The 22,780-nt window shown below is 40.4% G+C and overlaps 1 protein-coding gene across 32 annotated transcripts in view; it reads right to left on the bottom strand.

The window, feature by feature from the left end:
* Positions 1 to 1,582: 1,582 nt before the first annotated feature.
* Positions 1,583 to 22,780, bottom strand: part of HTR2C (5-hydroxytryptamine receptor 2C) — a 333,447-nt gene continuing 312,249 nt past the window's right edge. For 30 of the 32 annotated variants that reach the window (XM_038184419.2, XM_038184418.2, XM_013096695.5 and 27 more), the window contains 2 exons: positions 17,361 to 17,561; positions 1,583 to 5,335 (listed from right to left, as the gene is read on the bottom strand). In XM_038184419.2, coding sequence (XP_038040347.1) covers positions 4,503 to 5,335; positions 17,361 to 17,561 — 1,034 coding nt within the window. In that variant the 3' untranslated portion in view covers positions 1,583 to 4,502. The remainder of the gene's footprint in view (positions 5,336 to 17,360; positions 17,562 to 22,780) is intronic. The other 2 variants (XM_038184436.2, XM_072042906.1) reach the window with 1 other exon arrangement.

The following is a 22,780-nucleotide window of genomic DNA, read 5'->3' as shown; positions in this document are numbered from 1 at the left end:
AGATCTCCATACCCAGGGCCCTCATGGTTCAAGCACACCAGATGACTGCAACTAGCATGCTTCACAGGCACATTACCCCTGACATGGAGGGGGAAATGCAACAACCGCACCCCCAGCCAGTGATGAACCTCTTGGAAGGACTGTCCAGAGGAAAGGCAGTTGTGGTTGGTGCGTGTCTCTGTAGGGAAAAAGGCACTAAGATAACCACATTGTTCATGCTGACTATTCATGAACCAGCATCTTTAAATTACCTCTCAGATAAAAGTTATTGCTAACCTACAAGTCATTAACACAAGAAGCTACGTAGGATGCCCTAAGGATCCTCAGCATTGGCTCTGAACCCTATTGCCTTCCAAGTGCTTCTCTGTTTTTATACATACAGAGTAACTGTTCCTATATTCAGTGAGCACAGCGATGAAGGTGCAGGCCCTTGCCCTCAAAAGCCAGATTTTAAGGCCCACAGAGGTACTCAAAGCCACCACACCTGACCCTGAGTGCTACTCCTAAGACTTGGCTGTGATAAACAGCATGGCACTGAGCCAAACAGCAGAGATGCAGCCGAGCCAGCCCAGGTCTGGAAGCTGGGCTGCTCAGCTGGGAGACTTTGTGCCTGAGCAATCATGGCCAGCCATGCTTCGGGCCTCTGTTGGGGAAGGCTGAAGGCCCTTACAGCTCAGGACAGTGCTAGCCCTGCCATGCCATGCTACATGTCGTGGGGTTGACATTCCTACCCTACTCATTCAATTGAACTGCACAGCCTGTACAATGATGGATGGAATTGTGGAATGCAGAGGTGGTGAGCTGAAATGCTGTCCTCTCACACTCTGCCTGGTCTTACAGAAGCACGATGGATGGTCCCCATGAGCATCTTCCCTGATGCAAGTCATCAGAGAAGTTTGTTTGCTAGGTCAGAACCCCTGCATGCATGCTCAGTCTCTGGTTTGGGAAACAAGGCAACCAGCACACTGCAGCCTACATCATCATTTCCAAGGAGATATTTTCACTTGTTCACTCAAAGAAAATATCACCACACACACTATTTGTATGATAAAATCGTACCTGAGCTGAGGTTTGAGCACTCACACAAAACTTGCAGCAGGTAATCTCAGCAGGCAGCCCCAGGTCAGGGCTTCTTGAGGCACCAGCGTGGTTAATGACAACAGTTTACGAGAAGCAAAGCTGCTGTGAGGACAAGCTGACTGGTTAAATTGCAGAGAACTAAACCAACTCTTCACATTTAAATATTCAAAAAAAATGTTATTTTTAATACATATTACTGGAAGGAATTAGGAGAAGAGGGTGAATATTTTATCACCATTACTATATTTAGCAAGCTTTAGGGTTAGAAGTGCTGGGATACCTGATGACACTACTTTCTGTGATTAAAGAAACCATGGGGCATGTTTCAAGAGGGGGAGGAGAAATGAGAGTTCCTTATCTTGATTTTTTGTTGTTTTATTTTGTGGTCAGACATAGTTTTAGATCAGGACATGTTGTAATTGGTGAGAGATGAAAGGAAGAGAGGGCATGTTCATTTATTTATTTTCTGATAGACCATCAAAAAAAAAAAAAAAAAGAGTGATTAAACCAACAAACTTTCTTTAATAAATTAATAGCAGCATCACAAAACCCTGATGTTAATGACCCAAAGGAAGTTGGGCAATTGACAGTATTTAATCATTCACAAAAATGTTATCACCCGCTGGTCGGGAGAGAACACAGGCTCTATAAGGCAGTCCCCTTGTCTGGTTATCTATAGAAGTAGCATACATCAGAACGGGTCCAGCTGAGTAGCAACACTTAACATATTTACAGTTCTGGTGCTGAATTTCTTAAAAACATATATAAAAAATCTGTAAATTCTCAGTTCAGTTCTCATTATTTACATCCAAATATAGTAGGTTCCCTTTTTGCCCATACAACAGACCTGGCAAGGGTAAGACATGAAGGCTCCTATGCAATGAAAATGTATTTGTGTGAACTTACACCAAGTTCGAGGATGCTGTGGCAAATGAGCTATTCACATATGACCTATTCACATGTGCTAGAAGCTACTGTAATTCAACTTATTGCTAAATGCTTTCAAAGTCTGTGGTTGGCTTTTATATATATATATGTATATATACGTACACACACACATATATATATACACACCCAGACATATACGTGTTTGTAAAAGATGTGCTATGAATTCACCCAAGGGAGGGAAGGGGGGAAGAACTACAAAAGCAATGTGATCTTTCTGATTTTTCTCTACTGCATGAGATATTCAAATTTGACACAGAGCAAAGGGCAGTCACTGAAGGCACAAGTTTGTGTTTCTGGCTAGTCCTTTTCCTGCTGGTTAGCAGATCTTTTTGGACAGGCAGGTAGATTCCCAAGCATTCAAGCCACAGAAACTGTCAGCAGACTGGCACGCAGTCCATCTCTGCTGCCTTCTGCAAGCAGTATGTTATGCTCCCTAAGGATACCTCGCCTGCCTGCATGGAAGTACTATAGATTTTGCACAGGAGGGAATGAAAGAGAAGAGAGGATCAGCAGCTTCACTGTTTCAAGCTGGAAGCAGCCCAGTAGCAGATGCAACCCATAAGATGTGTTGCAGTAGTGGGCTCTTAGCAAGGTTTTTGCTGTATACAGCAAAACAACAGCACAACGTTGCACTAATGCACTTTCAAATTTTTCTCTTTCCCCTACAAGTGAATTTTTGTGGGATGAACACAGCAAGCTTAGAGTACAAGCAGTTTGTATTAGTAAAATACAACTCATCCATGCCTAATGTAAGCTTTCCTCTTCTGAGGATTTTCATAGCCAGAGGCTGTTAGTGGTACTAAATGCATCCGTGTTAGATGGATGACTGCAGCATTTGTGTATTAGTTAATGAAGATATAAAAACATTATGGGTTAGATCTGGCATTAGACAGTACTCTACATAAGGGAAATTGCATGAGAGGCATCACCCCAGAGGCACTGTGCCAGGAAGACATGGTGCCTTTGAGGGTTTGTCTACACAGGAACACAGAAGAAAATTAATTCAAATTACTTACGGTGTGAATTAAAAGCAGATTAGTTAAACTGAATTAAATCTTGATGTGGATGTTTTCATTAAGATATAAGTGGCTTTAATATGATATAATATAATTTACTTTGGGAGTGAAATGGCATAAATCAATTTGAAAAATTAATCCAGATTAATCTTCCATGTAGACTTGCTCCAGCTCATAATTCCATGTCTGCTCCCTTCCTGTCCCTGGTCATAGTTTTTGAACGACACCACCAGCAAATGATTCCAGTCACATACTCTTTCCAGCTCTGCCCATCACCTCGTGAGACAGGAGAAAAATCTAGCAATCCTTCATTTATACTTCTCTCCTGAGCAGCCCCTGGGAGCTGTATCCTGAACCTCACAGCCTGACCCCAACCTGTGCCACAAGCACAGCAGCTTCTGCCCTACACCCTAAACTAGATTTTATCATCAACACTGAAGATCCCTGGGTTTTGAAAAATAAAAGCAAATGCAAAATGTGCTAATGACTAAAGAGATGAGGGGATAGAAAAGATGAGCCTTTACAAAGACAGAGCACTCCTCTCCAGGTGAACCAGACTCTGATCATCCAAGCAAACTCTGAAGGCAGTGCCATCCACGCTGAGCACCACTTCCCCCATCCCATAACAGGTGATTTATAAGAACAATGGAGGGCTTTTTATAAATCTGAGGATCTCCATTTGTAAAATGGTTAAAGCAAATAACGGGGGTTGGCTCTGTTTCTCATGCTTCTTTTCCAAGAGTACAAGCGATCCCAGTCAGGACCACCAAGCCACACCAGAACTGCATTCCCCACCTTTCTTATGGGAGCAGAAGCCTCCTAGTGAATGGAAAGGATGCAGGAGGACTGGAGAGGAAGTCAAAATTTAAAAGAGGTCCATAGAAGTGCAAAATTGCCCCAGTATGGCAGTGAGCCACTACCCTTAACAGGACATATCTGGCCAGCTGCATACACAGCTGCTATGCTTTTGTCATATCTCTCTGCCAGGTTTCTGTACAGTCTTTACACGGCACAAGTAGAGGTGAGGATTTAAAGTATATATTTACTGTCAACTTGAAAAAGAAAGTTATACTGACCAAGTCTAATAGCATGTATTTGATATATAACTATAAACGTGCCATTCTGGACTCCAGCAAATGCCACCTGAGATAAATATTCAGCATTTTTGTTCATGCACTGGAAGAAGAATTCAAACATTTTGTCCATGACATATGCAAAGTAACTAATAGTTCTGATCTAGTATTAACAGTAAATATAGAACCTTAAACTTCACTGCAGTATATTAATATATATGATTTTAAGTACTGGACTGGAAAGACAACTTTTTTTTTTTTTCTTAAAAAAAAGAAGCTTTGTTCAGAATGCAATATATACATTGTCCTTTGACCAACACGTACATTTTTATACAATATATTTTGGCTACAGATATACTGCAGCAAAAGGCTGTGTGAGCCACCTTTACACACAGCTCACTCTTTCACTTACAACATTACAGCTGTTTATGGAGAGCTCTGAAGTCCCTGGTTGCATTACAAGGCCCTCCTCAGCTTCATCTAGTTCCATGCTGTTGAGTTCATTGCCATTTCGATAACTAGTTAAAGTCAGATCCTTCCCATATAAAGCTGTTGAAGCAACATTCAGACACTGATTCTGTCGCAGTGCTGATTTTTTACTGGTCTTGTATTGGCAGCGGATATAATTGGAAAAAGCCCTGCGGTATGTTTTATTGAAAAGTGTGTATACAAGGGGATTAATCCCAGAACAAACATACCCCACCCAAACAAACACATCGAGGAGTTCACTCAAGAGGTCTTTATCGCAGGCTTCCTTGCAAAGGACAGACATGACGTTAGTGATGAAAAATGGGCACCACATGATGAGGAACAAAAAGAAAACGATGCCCAGGACCTTGGAGGCTCTTCGTTCATTGTTGATGGACTGCATGGTTCCTTTCCGAAAAAGCACTGCCTCCTTATTCACAGGAGAGTTCAAGTGAGATGCCCCCTCATGATTGTGAAGCATTGAAATGTTCTCTGTGTTGTTTTCTTTTTTGAGGCAGTTCACACTGCTTCTCCTCTGCTTGGGCACCTCTCCACACATGAACACTGTTGCCTGTCTCTGCAGCACCTGGACGGTCAGGCAATATGTGATAACCATGATGATGAGAGGGATGAAGAATGCCATGAAGGATCCAATGAGGACGAAGTTCTCATCGTTGAGGACGCAAGTCCCATTTATGAATACCCTGGAGTCATCCTGCAAACCAATGACTGGAATGGGCATAGATATCCCTGGAGGAACAAAAGCAAAAAAGAGATGGTTAACTGGAGAGACAGGGCTCCAAAGAGGCAGCACAGTAGATGCAGGTCCTGCACACATTCAACCCACTGCATAAGGTTGTTTGAAAAAGAAATTACTCCCAGGTGGAGGTTAAAACCTTGTGTAACAACACTCCCGGGACTGCAGGCCCAGAGAGTGAGCAGCCTCCACTGGGAACTACTGCAGTATTGCTGTGCTCCACAGCTAACACAGCAAATCCAACATAACAACTCCTTTATCAAGAACTTTTTCTAGCATAAACTGTAGAAAAGGCAGTCATTACATTACTGTGTTACAGCTGGCTGCCAGTTTGTTGGGGAGGGGGTAGGATTGAAATCACAGGCATAGAGTAGATATTAGCAAATGTTAAAGAAGAAAATCATACAAATGGAGAAGAATGAAGATTTAAAAGTAAGTTTTTAGAAGATATTAAAATAATCCAGATAGAAAAATGGCAACTTTTGCCATAGCTTAACGGACACTTGGAAGTAAATCTCCTGGTTTTCTGGGTCCTTATCAGCTATGTTGGTGCAAGCAGGGTGATCTCTGTAAGCTCTGCCTGCCCAGACACTTCATCCACAAACAGCGTCAAACTGATAAGTACTGCAGAGACAGTCTTACTTGAATTCTTAGAGACCATTATGTAGTCAAATGAAAAGGCTGCAGAACACATCTGCCTGATTTCCCATCCCTGTATCTTGATTGAATACAAGGCTATGAACTGGAACAACAGACATCATGAGAGTAGAAAAGGTGTAATCAAAATGGTAATCAGATTGACATGACAGTCCAAAATCAGAATCCCAGCACAAACTCTCTGGCTGAAGGGAAGAAAACTTTAAATGACTCAATTATAACAACTGAGCACAGCTCCCACCTACTCCAAGGCACAGAGCAGATTAGTAAACTTTCAGAATCACCACACTGATCAAGGTAGTTTCTCTTGTATCCTGGTGGCACAGTAGAGCCACTTTTTATTGTCATGAACTAAATGGAAGACAAACAAGATTAAGAACACTTTGAATCCTTTTTCTCTCTTCAGCATCCCCTGGCCCAGCTTGTTTGTTCTGGATTTCAGGTCATCAGGCATTTCTGGAGCAGAAGCAGGAGTTCTGCCTGGAGAATCTCTGCAGGCAGCTGTGTGTCCACGCTGTTTGGCTATCTGACACATGGGCAGAGCAGACAGTATGTTCAGCCTGGAGCATGGCTGCCCAGGACTGCACATAGGAGTCCTCATCCACAGCTAGCTGCTGGCCTGTCTTTCACTGGGAGTAAAGGAATGAACAAATGAAAGCATTCTGAATAGCTCTAACTCACAGGCATTTACTCAGTGTCCTCTAACACTGATTTCCTCTGAGGAATATATATCTGTATATCTGATATATTTTACCTTGTGAAAGCCATCAGGAATTTACTGTGGGGAGGGAATTGAGGACTCATGCCAGAGAAGACTTTGCGTGTTTGTTATGCATAGTGAGATCCAAAGTTTGTCCCTTGGGAGCTCAGTCCCATGACAGGACAGACCTGAAGCCTTCCAAAGAAATCTGTCTACACGCAGCCAAAACCAACAAAAGCAATAACAACATATTTTGGAATATTATAACCAATGTGTATATCAGAATGCAGAAAAGACATGGTGGGCCAGATCTAGCTAGATCATTGTGGGTTCACCTAGCCTTGCCATTTTTTTTTTAAATCAATTTCCAGATGTTTGGGGCCATGATACAAAATGGAGCAGATGTTGACATTATACCTTAGAAAATTCCACAGCCAGAAGTGTACCCAATCCTTTTTTAAAATAAGCTTTGAGAGATCTGTCTTGTCTAAATTCCTGATCCCATTTGATCTCCATGATGTTCAGTGGCAATCAGTTTCACAACTTATCTATTTGTCATGTAAACAAAGTATATCTTTGCTGCCTGATAATTTCCTTTGACTCCAACAGCTTCTCTTCTGTGAGAAACAGTGAAAAATCACTCTCTGGTCACCTTTTCCACCTTCTCAGCGATTTTATAGACCTTTATCTTTTCTACCTTCTAACATCTCTTTTAGAAGTGAAGAATGCTTTTCTACTTATTCTATCCTCATGCCAAATTCATTTTATGCTTTTAATTATCTTTCTCCATTTTTTTTTTTATTTTTTTTTTTACAATTTTTTTGTCCTTTCAAGGAAAGGAAGAAAACTGCACGACCCAGCAATCAGAGAGCAGTAGAATGTATCTGTCTCCTGCTCCTTCCCTCCACAGCTTCCTGGCTGGCTGTGAGCACTCCCTCTGCACACATATCTGTGGGGCTGACCATGCTGTTCCCTAAGTCCTTCTTCCCAGCAATAACCAATTTTGAGGCCATTATTTTGCCTGGATTCCTTTTTTTGGGTAGCTGTGAATAACACAGGTCCTAGTCCTTTGGAATTCTACATTTCTAAAGGGAGAGTGTAACATGCTAAAACTATTAGCTAGGGTATTTTTTCCAGTGGGCCAAGTGTTTTCCAGGATTCTGAAGAATACATCTGCAATCAGACATTACTATAAATTACCACTTGCCAGTAAGTTAGTGAAGGAATTTCTTCTGAAAATTAATGAACTTAAACACCTTCTGTGATAATAGCTTGTGTTTCCTTAGTCCAAGTGATAGTTCCAGGATCCAGTCTTCTTTCCTCTAACATTTATCAGCTTACCCTTTGCAAGGTACTTGCTTCCTCTCTGATATGTTTATATCTTTTAACCTTCCTGTGCCAAGCCTCTGTCATTGCAATAACCTCTATCCAAGCAAGCCATTGACTTTTTATTGTTAAAGACATTTTTCTAATGCTTTGACTCCATCAAATTCCAGACACTCAGAAGGTGGAAAGTGGGAGGTAAAGAAAACAGTTTTTGCACAAAGAAATCTGAATTAGATCAATGGCATTACACTGAGATTTTATTTACATGGAGAGATTTTTTTTTTTTTTTTTTATATGTTTTAGAGTCTTGTAAAAGAAATAGTCTTTGAAACAAAACATAGAAAGGAATAGAGGTTCATTCATGAAGTAGTCTTCACTGAATTTTAAGTGTTATTACTTTAGCCGAAGGAAATGAGATGAGGTTTCAGGATATCCTCAGGTCACGCACGTAAATTACATTCATGAAAAATAACCCAGTTCTGGAATATGAATGCAGATGTCAAGAGTGCTGATAACAGTCTAAAATTCTACATGAGGAAGAAATACCTCAGCACTGATCATATGGAACAAGGAGGTAACTGCTGTAATGGAAAAATGTCCCTCACGTTTTTCATAACAAAGTGGGATTTCAAACCAAGAAAGCACAGAAGAGAGAGCTCCAGGTCTTTGTTTGCTCCTTCCTCTAATCCAGGAAAATCCCATTGTTAAACAGAAGGAGGAGGAAAGATGCCCTCAAAGGAGCCTGCCAACACATACTCATTCAGCTGCCTTCTTACAGAACTGCTGAACAGCCAGCATTTGCCTCATCTCAAATGCTTTCTTCTGCCTCACACTTCTCCTTTGTAGCTATACATTTTAGCAGCTATACATTTTAGTCATAGCTTCATAAAATAAAAAAAATTCTTTAATATGAAACTTATCACTGATCCACCTCACAATCCAGCCCTGAAGGGAACTAAGTCCACTTGGGGAATCAGGAGCAACTCTTCAACCCCCAGCACTGAGAACTGAAGTGCTATGAGTCTCAGACACCCCAGACAGGCTTCCTTCAGAGGGATTATTGCAAAACTGCAGCTGCCACAATCTCAAAAGCACAAATACCTGCTTTCAGACACTGCTCACACACTGACCCTGATTTTAATAGGTCACTACATGCAGTACATACCAGTAGGCATGCCTGTGGTATCTGAGCAAGGGCAAACAGAAATGCTGGCCTTATCTGAATTATGCTGTTTGAGCAAGCATGAAGAAGGCATTTGACTCCACTTGACTCAAATGCCCCACAGTGCTAACACTAGGGTTATAAATGTTCACAATTTAAGAAAGAAGAAGCCTACCACCAGGCAGCATTACTGCTGTTCAGCTCTGAGGCCCAGTGCAGAACATTTCTTGAACTTCTGCCTCGCAGCTGAGCTGGCACACTGCTCAAACTTTGAAAGTTTATTGAAAATCATGCTTTGCTCTTCACAGCAACCTTGGTCCTCTTGCTCAATGTTTAAGCAGTATCTAGGGCAACTGGGATTGCTTTGGTGAGAAGACAAAACCAGCCACCATGAGCCAGCAAGCCATAGACCAAGTTCCTGCTCAGCTGAATGCTGGAAGCACTTCCTGCCAGGCAGTAGCTTGGGTCAGACATCCCTTTTCATCACAGCAGTTTACAAAGGATATTAAGGTCATTTTTATCTTCTCCCCTCCCTGTCTGATAAAGCATGCAGGAAGCAAGATGGAGGGACATCCTCTGGATTACGAATCCAATTACAGTTGTTCTCCCATCTCTGCTTCCTGTCATCTTTAAAGTTGTTCTCAAGCCAGCAGATCAGTTCAACAAATGGGGCTGAGATGATGCTGTGGACACAGAGTAACAGATGCTCTTCACAGATTCCCAATTAATAAAACAAAACCCAAATGACTACAAATATGGCTTTGTAAAACATTTACTAGCTTGCTCCAGAAGAAAAGCTGGGTAAAAAGTCCAAATGTACAATTGACGGTCACAAAATGTAGAATTAAATGAAAAACAATAATGTTTTTGTGTTTAGTATCTTGTTTTCTTCTGTGAAAGCTTACGAGACTGATAAAGATTACTGGAAATATAGAGTCTTTGATGGTTTCCAATAAGAAGGAAATAATTTCCATTCTTTCTTCCTCACAACATTCTTGCATAAGAAGAGATTTGATTTCATTCAGGGACAACAACTTCAGTAAAGAAAACAGGAGCCTGCATATGGGTTTACTTTCTCTTTCCATGTGTGCGATTCTCAGGGTTGAACGCAAGCATAGTCACTTTTTACTGCTGGTTGATGGGCCTGGGGATGCTGTGGTGTAAATGCCTGAAGTAACTAGGAAAATAAAACTAACATTCACACTTTTAAGGAAAAGGTACAGCATTGAAGAGGCTTTCAGGGTAGGGCATAACTGCATTATCTGAGCGTTCCCTAGGCTCCCAACCTTAGATGCTATTGCGCTGGGGAAACTTGGTGTGCTAGCTCTAAGGAACACCACGGAGCGTAGAGTGGAGTGGAGACACCACGGCTAGGCTCTGTAATCAGGTGGGGCCTCGATTGTTCTTGTGCACAAAGCTGCACTTTTTGCCACCCTAAGCCAAAGACCTGTCATGTTTTGACAAATGCTGTACCCTAGTGTACTTTTTGCTCATTATAATATCATTATAATACCAAAACACACCTCCATCCCAAAAGCTACCCGCCTCCAAGATGCGACCACCCCTCACTGAGCATGCACCCTGAATTTCTCGGAGCCTATTACTTTAAACGGAAACGGGAAAACTTTACACCAATCATAACTAAGATATGCTTGACTAGAGCCACTCAAGCTCCACCTAAAAGATAGAAAATAATATAAATTGGCCCAAGAGAGAGGGGATGTTAGGGAAGATACCATCGTCAGGGGAGATACCATCCCGAGGACATACAACATCCTTAGGACCTCCTGACTCCTGGGATCAGTCGACGGGCTGAGCCTCTCTTCCCCCCCCATTGGGACGCCTTTGGGTGAGATCTGAATATTTGCTTATAAATCTCTATAGAGTCTTTGATCCTTTTAACGCGTTTATTTCTAGGCTGCGCACCTGTAACACCTGTAACACCTGTAACACCTACCTAGAACCCACACCTAGAACCCACACCTAGAACCCACACCTAGAACCCACACCTAGAACCCACACCTAGAACCCACACCTAGAACCCGCACCTAGAACCCGCACCTAGAACCCACACCTAGAACCCGCACCTAGAACCCGCACCTAGAACCCGCACCTAGAACCCACACCTAGAACCCACACCTAGAACCCACACCTAGAACCCGCACCTAGAACCCACACCTAGAACCCGCACCTAGAACCCGCACCTAGAACACCTGTAACACCTGTGTATTTCATGCATACTAGCTTGCTTTTGCAGATAGTCACTATCACCGGCAATCCAAAAGAACCTGATTATCTGTTGCTGTAATAAACCATACTTGATTGCATTGTGATAGCTCTCATTAATGCAACTAGGGTGAGGGTGGTTATCCGTGATAGTTCAGTGTTCTGAATCTAACCAGACCCCCAGACGGTTAATGCATTGTTGGTGAATGTCTGAACGGACCCCCAGGTGGTTAATACGTTTTTGGTGAATGTCTGAGCGGACCCCCAGGTGGTTATTACGTTTTTGGTGAATGTCCGAACGGACCCCCAGTTTTGGTGAATGTCCGACTGGTTCAGTACTCTGAATCCAACCGGGCCCGTAACGGTTAATCAGCTACACCCCTTTAACGCGACAGATGCCAGGGACAACTTCTGGTGTCAGCACTGGATCCAAAGTTTGCTGTGATCAACAGCAAGGGCTCTACTAAAGCAGGTGGGCTTGGGACCTTCCTGCCACTCTCTTGGCATTTACACACAATTCAAAAACAAAACACAGAGAGAGACCTGTGAGCCAAACAAGACTACGGCTGGCATAAAAGCTCTCTATGCTGCAACGGCAAGAACACTGCTGTCCATGCTAAACACTGCATGTATAAGTTCACTTCTTTAACCTCATATTTATTATCAGATAAAATAAACTTGGGTTACCACTTTAAGAGACATTCACCTGAGTATCAGCAGCTACTGTAACTATTCATTAGCACTGAAGAACTGACACACCGAAACCTCTCAGAAAAGGGAAAAGAAAACTAAAACAGATCTGTTTGGTTTCTTAACAGAAGTATCTTGCAAAAGGCCTGTGCATTTCTCTAATAATTACTAACAGGCATCAACAAGCAAACCCCAACAGACACCAGCCTCCTTACTTGCATTATGAAAGAAAAGGCACAGGTTTCAGGAAGCAAGCTTTTCAATGGCAAATCGAAGGATGTCAGTTTTTGAAGTGTTCTAAAACATAAAATTCCATATTCCTCATATGTCAGCAAACTAATTGCAGTACATTTCATGTGCTAATGCAGTAACAATGCACCTTCAGGGATGGATTAAATCTAGTTTTATCTAACTGTTCCAACAGAACAACAGTGCCAAACCTGTGTTGGTTTAAAGTCAAAGATAAAAGGGGGTTGAACTTTGAAGAATCTCTCTGCATGCAATGAACACAACTGCAAACAGAGGAATGTAATTACTGCCTGTGTCTGAGCAAGATGCTGACCTTTACTTAAACCTTACAAGAGCACTGAACAACCCAAGTCCAGAAGGAAAACTAGCAAACACCAATAAAAGATTGAATAAATAAATTATTTTCCTGCCTGCCCCTCTCTTTTGCTAAATGACTTCTCTTGCTTTGCTCAACCACTTCCTTTCAGTGGTGCATATGAACAAAGAGCTCCTCCTCACGGTGTAAATGCTGCCAGGGCTGAACTTCCCACTACAATCACACGACGATGCCTGAACTCATGTTTAGTAGCAGTAGCCTCAAATAGGAGACATCAGTATTTCTCTTACCCCCAGGAATGGATATAGTAGAATGGTCAATCCATTTTCTGCACAAATCACTTACAAACAATCAACATCTGCTGCCATCCCATGCAAAACATTTCACTGATATTTGATGACAAAATCAAACTAATCCAGGCACCCATGACAGAAATCCTTAAGTAGTTCCCTTGCTACAAACTCAGCTTATCAACTGCTATGGTCTTCATCACCCGAGCAAGATAACTCTTGCTGATATGCTAGAGAAATTAATGCCCCTCTTGTAATCATGATAAAAAACTCTAGTGAAATAATACTGGTGATGCCATGCTAAGCATGTTCCTCAAACTGAATATCAGTGAGATAATGGGAGGTTTAGCTGAGAGCTGGAGGGCCTTTAAGGACATTATTAGGACAGCTTGCATAAAGGGACTTGCTCAGCCTGTGTAAGAGAGGAACACTTAGGGCAGAGCAGGAACCTGTTAGACATATCATCAATCGTCAATATCATCAAAAGCTCATCAATCTAAGATGAGCTTTTACTGATCATTGCAAGCACAGATCTTTCATACTTCTACAAATAAATCTCCTCAATAAAACAATGATGCAGTATAAAAATTTTAAAAAGTATTTTACATCCTCATTCAAGTTTAATGATTTACTATATGCACAAGCCTAGTATGTCTACCTGAAACTGAAACTGCGATATCATTAGCAAGTCAGAGAAAGAATGAAAAGAAAAAAGTCCAGTTCTAACACAAAACATACTGTGGTATATTTGCAATTCAGCAGCACATTTCATTTTTGCTACTTATTTTGTTTTCAAACAAACAAACAAAATAGAGACTTGTTTGGTAAGAAACAAAAAGTGAAGAAAAAGTATTCAGTGACAGGTCAATGCAGTGTGAGTGCCCCAGAGTTTCTCAGTCACCTAAGAAACTGTCTATTCTCTCTGATAAGAAAAGCAATTGTGAAAAGTCTGCTTATGGCAGTGATGCAAAGAACAAAATTTGGAGCTGATCTGTTTTTTGTGCTCAGGTGCTGTCAGCCAGGTACGCTGCAATGTCCAGGGACAGACATCCTGCAGCCATTTGTTACAGTAAACAATGCTTACTGTCACACAAATTCTGCTGTCTACACAGTTACACTGCTGGCTATAAAGCTTAACATAAAATTCCCAGGCCACATTTCCACTAACAACAGCTGGTTCAGGAGAAATAAATGTAAGAACTGTGGCTGGCATTGAATTTAAAGGATGGCCTCATTTATTGAGTTTAGGCTGTTACTAAGGAAGTAAACTTGAGCTGGGAAGTCTACAGCCCGTGTAATTCGGGTGCCCACTAGTAAGTGACCAAACCTTGAAGTTTCTGGGAAGCAGAAGAAAATCTGTCTTGTGGTATCAGGCACACAGCTGGGCCACAGGAAGCTTCAGAATTATATTTTACTTATTTTTATATCAGAAGCAACTTGTGTGCACCCTTCCACACCACTGAAGTTCATTCATTTATATTTCAAAATTGAAATTTCTTTTATATCAATATTGCCCAGTTAACATTTTATCTTGCATTGTAAGGTGTGTGTTTAGAGTTTGACCACCTCCTCGTTGTCCTGCTAAGAGCTACGTGGAGATCTCTATCTCTCTTTAATGTGAAAAATGGCCCAAAGTGACCTCACTCAGAGTAAGATACAGGGATTCCGGCAAGACAGGCTAAGTCTACGCATCACTAGTGAAAACCTTTCACTTGCAACATTGCAAAGTCTGAAGACATGAAATATCATGATTCTGTCAGCAAGCTCACAGCGATAATTTATTTTCATTTTCTATTGTGCAGATATTTCAGTTGCCCACATTTCTATTTCCAGCCTGTGCATAGTGCTGTCATGAAACTCATTTTCACAAGATGCTCTTCCCAGCACTTCATAGCACCCACTTTTTCTCTAACTGGACACAAAATGTTGCTTGGGGTTCATTTGCTAAGACGCAGGACAACTGACTGTGATGCACTTTAATATAGAACAAAGAGGATATTGGAAAAGATTCATTTGAAAAGCAGTTGCCAACAAACAGGAGGACTCTGTTAATGTTCCTCTGCTTAAAAACCCAGTCATGAGTTTAGGCTTGTGCAACCTGCCAAATTCATAGCTCAATGATCAAAGAACTTCTATAATATATTTTGCTGTCAGCATTAACATTTCAGGAAAACAGAATGCAAAAGCTACTATATTAAGATAAATGACATGCTTTTTCCTTCTGATTTTAAATTCTGATTCAGGAACAGAATTCAGAATTCTTTACTTGGGATACATTTAAAAGTTTCTTCAGTCCAACTGAAGCAGGATTTAAGAAATACAAACAGACCAGCCTGAACTAAAGTTCTGCTTTGAATTTGATACTCAGTTGTGTACAGAAATGCACAGACTCTTTTGTGATACTTGATACTGAAGGGGGGTGAATTTGTTTAACCTATTTAATCCTCTTGAAAATTTTCATCAGAACTTTCCAAGTGACAAGCAGGTAAGAGCTAGAAGATAACAATAACCTTTGGGTTTTTGTGGGTATTGTGGGTTCTTTTCTTTCATTTCATGTTCAGTTTATTCCTGTGTCGCATTTCTGCATTCATTTATGAAGTAAAAATAGTTATGCTAAAATAAGCTAGAGACATACCAAGAGCACTTTTCTTTCCCCATTTAGTGCAACCTAATGGAGAAGGCCCAAGTAAATGGATAAAAACTATACATGCATTGGGGAGGGTGGAAATCCAACAGCATTTCTGTGTCCTGCTTCTCCATACCCTGGTCAGTCTGGCAGGGGTTTATTGATTCTGCCTGTATCTTCAAAAAAAGGTATGCAAGAAAATACTTCCCTGGACCAACTGTATCTGCATCATAAGGAATGAAGAAAACATCCCCAAAACCCAGCCAGCACTGTACACCTTCTCAGCTGTTATCCCAGCATAGAAGAACACCCAGGCATGGGCTGTGATGCACCTCCTTTCACCTCCTGGGAAGCTGCAGACATCCCACTGAGTGACTGCTTACACCTCCTAAAGGCTTTTAGATGCTGGGGAATAAATACAGCACCTATTGCCTCACTGATGGCTAAGAAACCATATGTTTGGAAAAGAAAAGTGTCCTTACATCTCCATTCTTAACTCTTTCTTTTAAAGTTCATTATTTCACCTCTTTTGCACCCTATTATAAATGAAGACAGCTAAACATCATACAAGAGAGCTAGGCAGGCATGAAGTGTTTGAACTCTGAAACAGAACCAAGTCACCTTACCTATCCTGGTTCAGGTACTTTTGCCCTTGGAGGGTAGTAGAATCCATAGTTCTGATTTCCATCATGCTGAGCCACTCCCCACCCAGTAACTCCAGGAAGAGGTAGCTCTATAGCTACCTCTTTTTATTTATTTTTTTCTTGTTTTCATAACCTTTTTCTAGACAAACTTCTTCAGAAGTTGCCCCTGCAGCACCCAGACATCAAGGATCATATGACATTTGTAAAGCAAAAACCAAGAGAAGTTAAAGTACATGAGATATTATTTTCCTTACAATACTGTGCTGGAAGTGACAACTGCTTTATGAAAGAAAACGTAGAAGTTAAATTTTAAAAGTAGTCTTTGTAAGACTACTTTTTATTCAAGCAAATAATACAGCATAGGGGAGAGGTCATACAATCCTTCTGACCTTGTACCAAGTATCTCTTTAATAGACCACATTGAAATAATTCTGTCCTGAATGTTTTTCTTCACATAATTCCTGATGTTACACTGTTATCTTGCTATCATTTTTTCCTTTTCTTACCTATTTAACTGCTGCTTTACTTATCATTTTTTTTATCAAAGTAATACAAAATGTCTTGTTTTATGTCTACTCCTCATTTACTATGACTTCAAACTCTCTAGCTCAGTACTAGAAATAATCCAGCTGTGGCAGAGTATAATAAAGGCTATAAAGCCCACACAAGAGGCAGTAAATACCTAGCTGTTAGCCTGCCTTGAATTCTACGCTGCTTTACTTAAACTGCCACCAGAATTTGAGCAAGTTTAACTGCAGTGACTGCAGTGTAGATCTCATTTGTATTGGCTGGATTTTATGTTCAAATTCTTTGCTAATGCTATTTTCTGCTTTGTTTACACAGCAGTTTTATCATTCCATTTGTCTGCATTACCATCATTATTGGCATATTGATATGTATACAGCAGCAGTGCTTCGGCATTGGAAGTGGTGATATTCTGAAAAATGACTACTTATTTTTGTCAGTGACCAATCACAATGAAAGATTTCTATTTCCCAATAATCATTTGTTATACTCAGTCATGCAGGCCAGGTAAATTAATTTGAGTATCCTCTTAAAAATCCTAAATGAAAATTGGAGTAACACTGTTATTCATTAAGACACAGTTAAGATCATAAGCCGCATTTCTTACCTATGGATATGGTCCAAACTGCAGCAATTTTCATAATAGCCTTGGTGCGGGAATTGAAGCGGCTGTGCTCAATGGGATTGCGTATTGCTACATACCGATCAAGAGAGATGGCACAGAGATGCATAATAGATGCAGTTGAAAAGAGCACATCTAGGGAAATCCATATAGGGCACAACTGTTTAGGCAAAGGCCAAGCATAATCTGAAACATAGAGAGAAAAGAAATGAAAGGAAAAAAAGAAAAGGAAATAATTTGGGAAGCTAGGCCATCATTTCTGAGAAACTCTTGGATATTTTAACTCTACCAGTAAGAATACTAATAGCAGTAAGGAGCACATGCATGAGTAGTGGACAAGGAAATCTCTCTTGGGGCCTCTTCCGGGACAGCCCCTGGTTCTGGACACTCCGTAAACACGTAGTGAGTTCTCAAACATCTGTTTTCTATGACTCAACCTACCAGTAGCTAACCATGAAGGAACATTAATTTGGCAATGCCTCCCGGTCACTGTTCTTGCCACAGTCCTCTTCTTGAACTTTCCCACAAATTTTTACAAAATCAAATATTCCTTTCAATTATAATAGGTCAATCATAGGTTTTCAATGGATTACATAGTGCTGTGTGGTATTAATTTTACTCAGATCTATTCTTCTTCATAATTTCTGTCTTCTGAGAAGAAAGGTATCAGGAATTTTTTTCTACAGACTGTCCACCAACTCGCTAATTTACACTATTTCACCTTAAACATTCTACCTAGATGACATGTCTTAATAACAGAATAATACTTGCCTCCTCGCAATCCTCTCTATTGATCGGCTGAAGTTTAAAAATTGCTTTGAAGGTAGACAGAACTGAGCAGTACTATTTACAGAAATAAGCATCCCAACAAAGTGAATGGACTAGATAGCCACATCTGTCAGCATCTGGCAGGCAGCTGGTCTGGGTGTCTGCATTTATTAGTCAGTTTACTCAGTGCTGAAATACATCTTGAGAATAAAAATGACCCAGGAAGATCTTCTGTGGGCATCAGTATTTAAATTAAAACTCAGAGAAAACTGCTTTTTGAACGATATTCCCACGTACTAGTGTCCAGAATGGGTTGCATGAGATCAATGATGTGTCCTGCCTAGCACTGGGCTTCTAGCACACTTATCAAAACAAACCAATAGCATATGCAGCAGCTGGAAAGATGACAGACTTCATACTGGTTGCATAATGAGGTATTCTTGTGTCTTCATTTAGAACATGGATATCTAAAGCAGTCTTGAAGTCTACCCCAAGGATCAGCAACATCACTTTTTGTTATAGTAAAAATGATACAGCTCCATCTTACCAATCACAAAAAGAAAGACAGAAACATTAGTCACAGAAAGCATGTTTTGCAACAAATGACCCAGACAAAGAGAGATTCACTTTACCTTACATGTAAAAACCCAAGATCAACTGACCCAGAGGAAATTATTAAGAATTGTCCCAGTGAAGTCCAAGAATGGTTCACAAGATGCTGGGCAGAACAGGCCAGACACATTAGCTCATTTTGTCACTGGAAACACACATAAGAAGCGCTAATTAACTCACAGAAACCCATACAAGACTTTAGCTCTGGGGAGATACACCTGTTATTTCAGCAAGTCTGCACTACCGCTAGTAGAGGGACTGATAATGGACTAAAATCCAAATCTGCAAATATTTAAAAGATCCCTACCAAAGGGAGCTAAGTAAAGTGCATTGTGGCTGGAGATCTTTACTTTAAAAAGCACCTCTGCTGTACAGAACAATCAAACTTGCTTAAATTATAACTTAACCCCTTTATGAAACAATGATCAAATTCCAAGCTTCCTGTTCTCCTTTGCAGTATCTTAGGATATTGTTGCCATTAACCTGCAATTGAGTTGAGAGCTTCAGTTAAGCACGTATCTGTTTGCTGTTCTGCTTTATTTTATTTTTTTTTCCCAATCATCTTTTAATTCCAGTTGTGTTCACTGTGTTCACAGCATCCCAGGGCTGATGCTGCTGTAACACTCCAAAGCTACCCGAGGAGAGCAAATCTGATCTCCTTCAAGTGGTACAGGTGCTTCCTGTTCAGCCCCAGGCTTTTGCTGCCAGCTCCAGCTAAAACACATTCAGTGACACTTTATTACTTTCTGCTTTTCCCTCTGAGTTGCTAGAGACAGCTTGCTGATGCAGGCTGAGACGAGGTGTGAGCACAAGACCTGAAGAAAAGCCCTGGGGAATGTGCTGTGATGGATGGAGTGGTCCTGCTGAATACAGTGATGGCAGCAGCCTCTGGATGTTGATGGGGATGGCTGGGTCTCCCCATCAGGCAGACAGCCAGAAAATCTCCGGTGTCTCCAGGAGGGGCCTCCCGGCTCCCTGTGTGTGGGAGCATCTCCACTCTGATATACAGAACTGCAGAGGGTACCATCTGATTCTTGACATTTACTAGACCTGGAAGAGGTTTCTACAGCAACCACCTTCCCAGCACTACTGAATGATGAATAGCCTCTGCTACTTTTTCCTTTAAGCTCTCTGAACACTCCCCATAACTGATTCCCACTGGAACAACTTCTGCTATTGATGTGGACTAGGCAACAGCACTATAACCAAGGAATTAGCAGGAGTGAAAGCAACCGTAAATGTTCATACCCATGGTGAGAAGTTAGATGCTTCTGCTGTCAGCCCTGGCAGAGCAGGAACCACAGCCTGCCCCAGAGCTGAGTATTTTCTCACACACAGCTGCAAACAGATGAAAGTAATGTTGCCCAGAATTTCTGCCCAGGCAAGCTGTCAGAATGTGTTTAAAGATGAAGGTGATATGAGAGCCCTCCTAATGGCTAATCCTTTTAGTCTTTACTATCCCAAGGCACTCTGTTATGCTTCCAGCTGAAAAGGCAGTTATATGAGGAGATATTTTACTTTCTCAGGAAGTATCCTAAAATGATCTGTGATAATAAAATGTCACTCCGGAAATTTGTAGAATGGAAGCTTGTAATTCATGACTATACCTTGATATGAAGGGCATAATATATATTCTATCTCTAAATGTAGTTACTTTTAAGTAAGCATGGTGTGTGCATTCAAGAAACACCTACACAGCACATGAAGCCAGTAATTTGAGCAAAAAGAAAAGAAGTTAATTCTATTTCTGTTTAAATAAATGTACAAAACATAGGAAATGTACCCTGTGACTATGCCAAGGTGGAAACAAAGATTAAAAAAACACCTCTGTTAACAATGTTAGACATTTAAAACAATGTTATCCTAAGAAATACTCTATCCGCAGAAGGTAACATTTCTCTAATTAGTTCTATTTTCTCTCATTTTGTACACAAACAATAGCAATTACCATATATTTAGAAGTGCAGATGACTGAGTGCAACATATTCTTGGACTCCACACTTCTAAGTTTTAGTAAATGCATTTCCAATTGAAAGCATGCATCTCAGTCTAAATTTGCTTCTGGGGAGAATGAAACAGTGCCTAACACCTGGGCAGCCAAACCAAAATTCCTGGTAAGAAATTCTGATTTTTGCACCTTGAATTAATCTATGCTCTTGAAATCAGTCTCATACATAATGCATTAGCAGGTAAACCTTATAGGAGAGTACTGAGGAAAAATTGATGAATCCAGCAGAACAAAACAAATGGAGATATTCTTTAACTTAGGGTGTGATTAAGTTGCACATATTTTTTTGCTTCCAGATACTTTATGGATGCTAGAAGTTTACGGTGGACAAATTAATAGATAAAAGCATTAAAAAAGTAGATAAAAATCATAGATAAAAGACCATTGCCGTGCTAGTTCTTCTAGATCAGTGTTAGCTTCTGGTTCTAATCAGGATAAAAACACAAGGTATGAAATCCTACAAGGAAGTTTCTGCAGAATGGCCATGTGTATTGCTTCAGCCTCCAGTGCTGAAGAGCATGGAACCCAAGCTGCTGTGGTTCCTCATGGGAAACCTGGGACAAATGCTCATATTTAACCAGGAGTCAGGGTTCATAGGTGGGATTTCATCTCCAGCACTTCACTGGACTGAAAAAGCAAACCACAGTTCCTGTATGTCACTAAATGTTGAGATGGACTCAAAATGTTGGCAGCAAAATACAGAAACTCAAAAATATTTTGGCAAAGTTGCAGACCGTCTCTGCAGCTAATTTGCTGTCAGATGAGAGTTCCCTTAAATTTTTTGTGCTTTCCATCAAGAAAGATGGCAGCAATGAAATTTAATCACTTTTGTCAGAGATTTTATGTATATGAATAAAAAGTGTTATATAACACTGTTATGATGGTCATTGTGCTGTTCACTGCATGAGAGTCAAAATTACTAGCCACCGCAGCAGGAAGGGACTGAATAATCCAAAGCATAGCAAGTGGGAGCAGAATTAAATATGTAGAATGATAAAACAGAATTGGTCCAGATTGAAGGAGAATGGATGAACCAGAAAAAAAAAAAAAAAAAAAAAAAAAAAAAAAAAAAAAGGGTTAGAACCTGCAGCTGAAAACATTGTGGGATTGCAAAATAGACTGAAGCTACTTTCTCCCCAAAGCCTCAAACAAAATCTCATGAGTTTTCCACAGCTTTTTGCGTTAAGGTGCAGTAGATCAAATTTTTGTGTACATAAACAAACCTCACACTAAAAATGGACTTGCCCATCAAATTTACATTTTGAAAAATTATTATTGTTTGTACACATTTACTACTTCTACGGCAGTATCTGCTCCAGGATACCTCCAGGGAATATACAGTGCAACACTCAGGACAAATCTGGTATAATACTTGGTGACAAAATACCTGTTTACATCACAATAAAGCTAAGAGTTATGTAAAATTCATCACTGTAGCTTCAGAAGTTTTTCACAGCAAACTCACACGAAGCTGCAGCAGTTGTTTCCTTTCCAACCATAAACAAGAATTTGGGAAAGGCTTCAGAGCATACTCACTGTATTTACCCAGTGCTTTAGATCTGTTGGGAGGGATAAAAGGGTAAAAAAAAAAACACCCTTCAAAATCACAGAGGAGGAGTAAGGGTATATTTTGTCTTTTAGGAACCTAATTTTATATATATATATATATATGTATGTATTTATACAGACAGGCACAGATAAGACATAAATACATACTCATATATAGGAAAACAAAAACCAAAAAACAAGAGGTGCAGAATAGAAGAACTAAAGATGTTTCTCTGTTCAGATATATCCTCTTTTAACATTGTCTATTGGCTTGGCCAAAACCTAAAATGCATGTAATATTTCTTGTTTTGGGGTTCTGATATGTACTGTATTTATTTTTCACTTTAGCTGTTAAGTAGTCCTTGAACTAATTGAATTAAAAATGTAAGGAAGCCATTACGTTTGAATTAATCTTAATCCCATCACCAAGCACAATTTTACAGCAGTTAACATAGCAACAGAGCACAGG

The sequence above is a fragment of the Anas platyrhynchos genome, chromosome 10 (genome assembly GCF_047663525.1).
Source record: "Anas platyrhynchos isolate ZD024472 breed Pekin duck chromosome 10, IASCAAS_PekinDuck_T2T, whole genome shotgun sequence".
NCBI classification, from domain to species: Eukaryota; Metazoa; Chordata; class Aves; order Anseriformes; family Anatidae; genus Anas; species Anas platyrhynchos.
The sequence above is the reverse complement of the archived record's forward strand: the minus strand, read 5'-3'. Positions and strand labels throughout refer to the sequence as shown.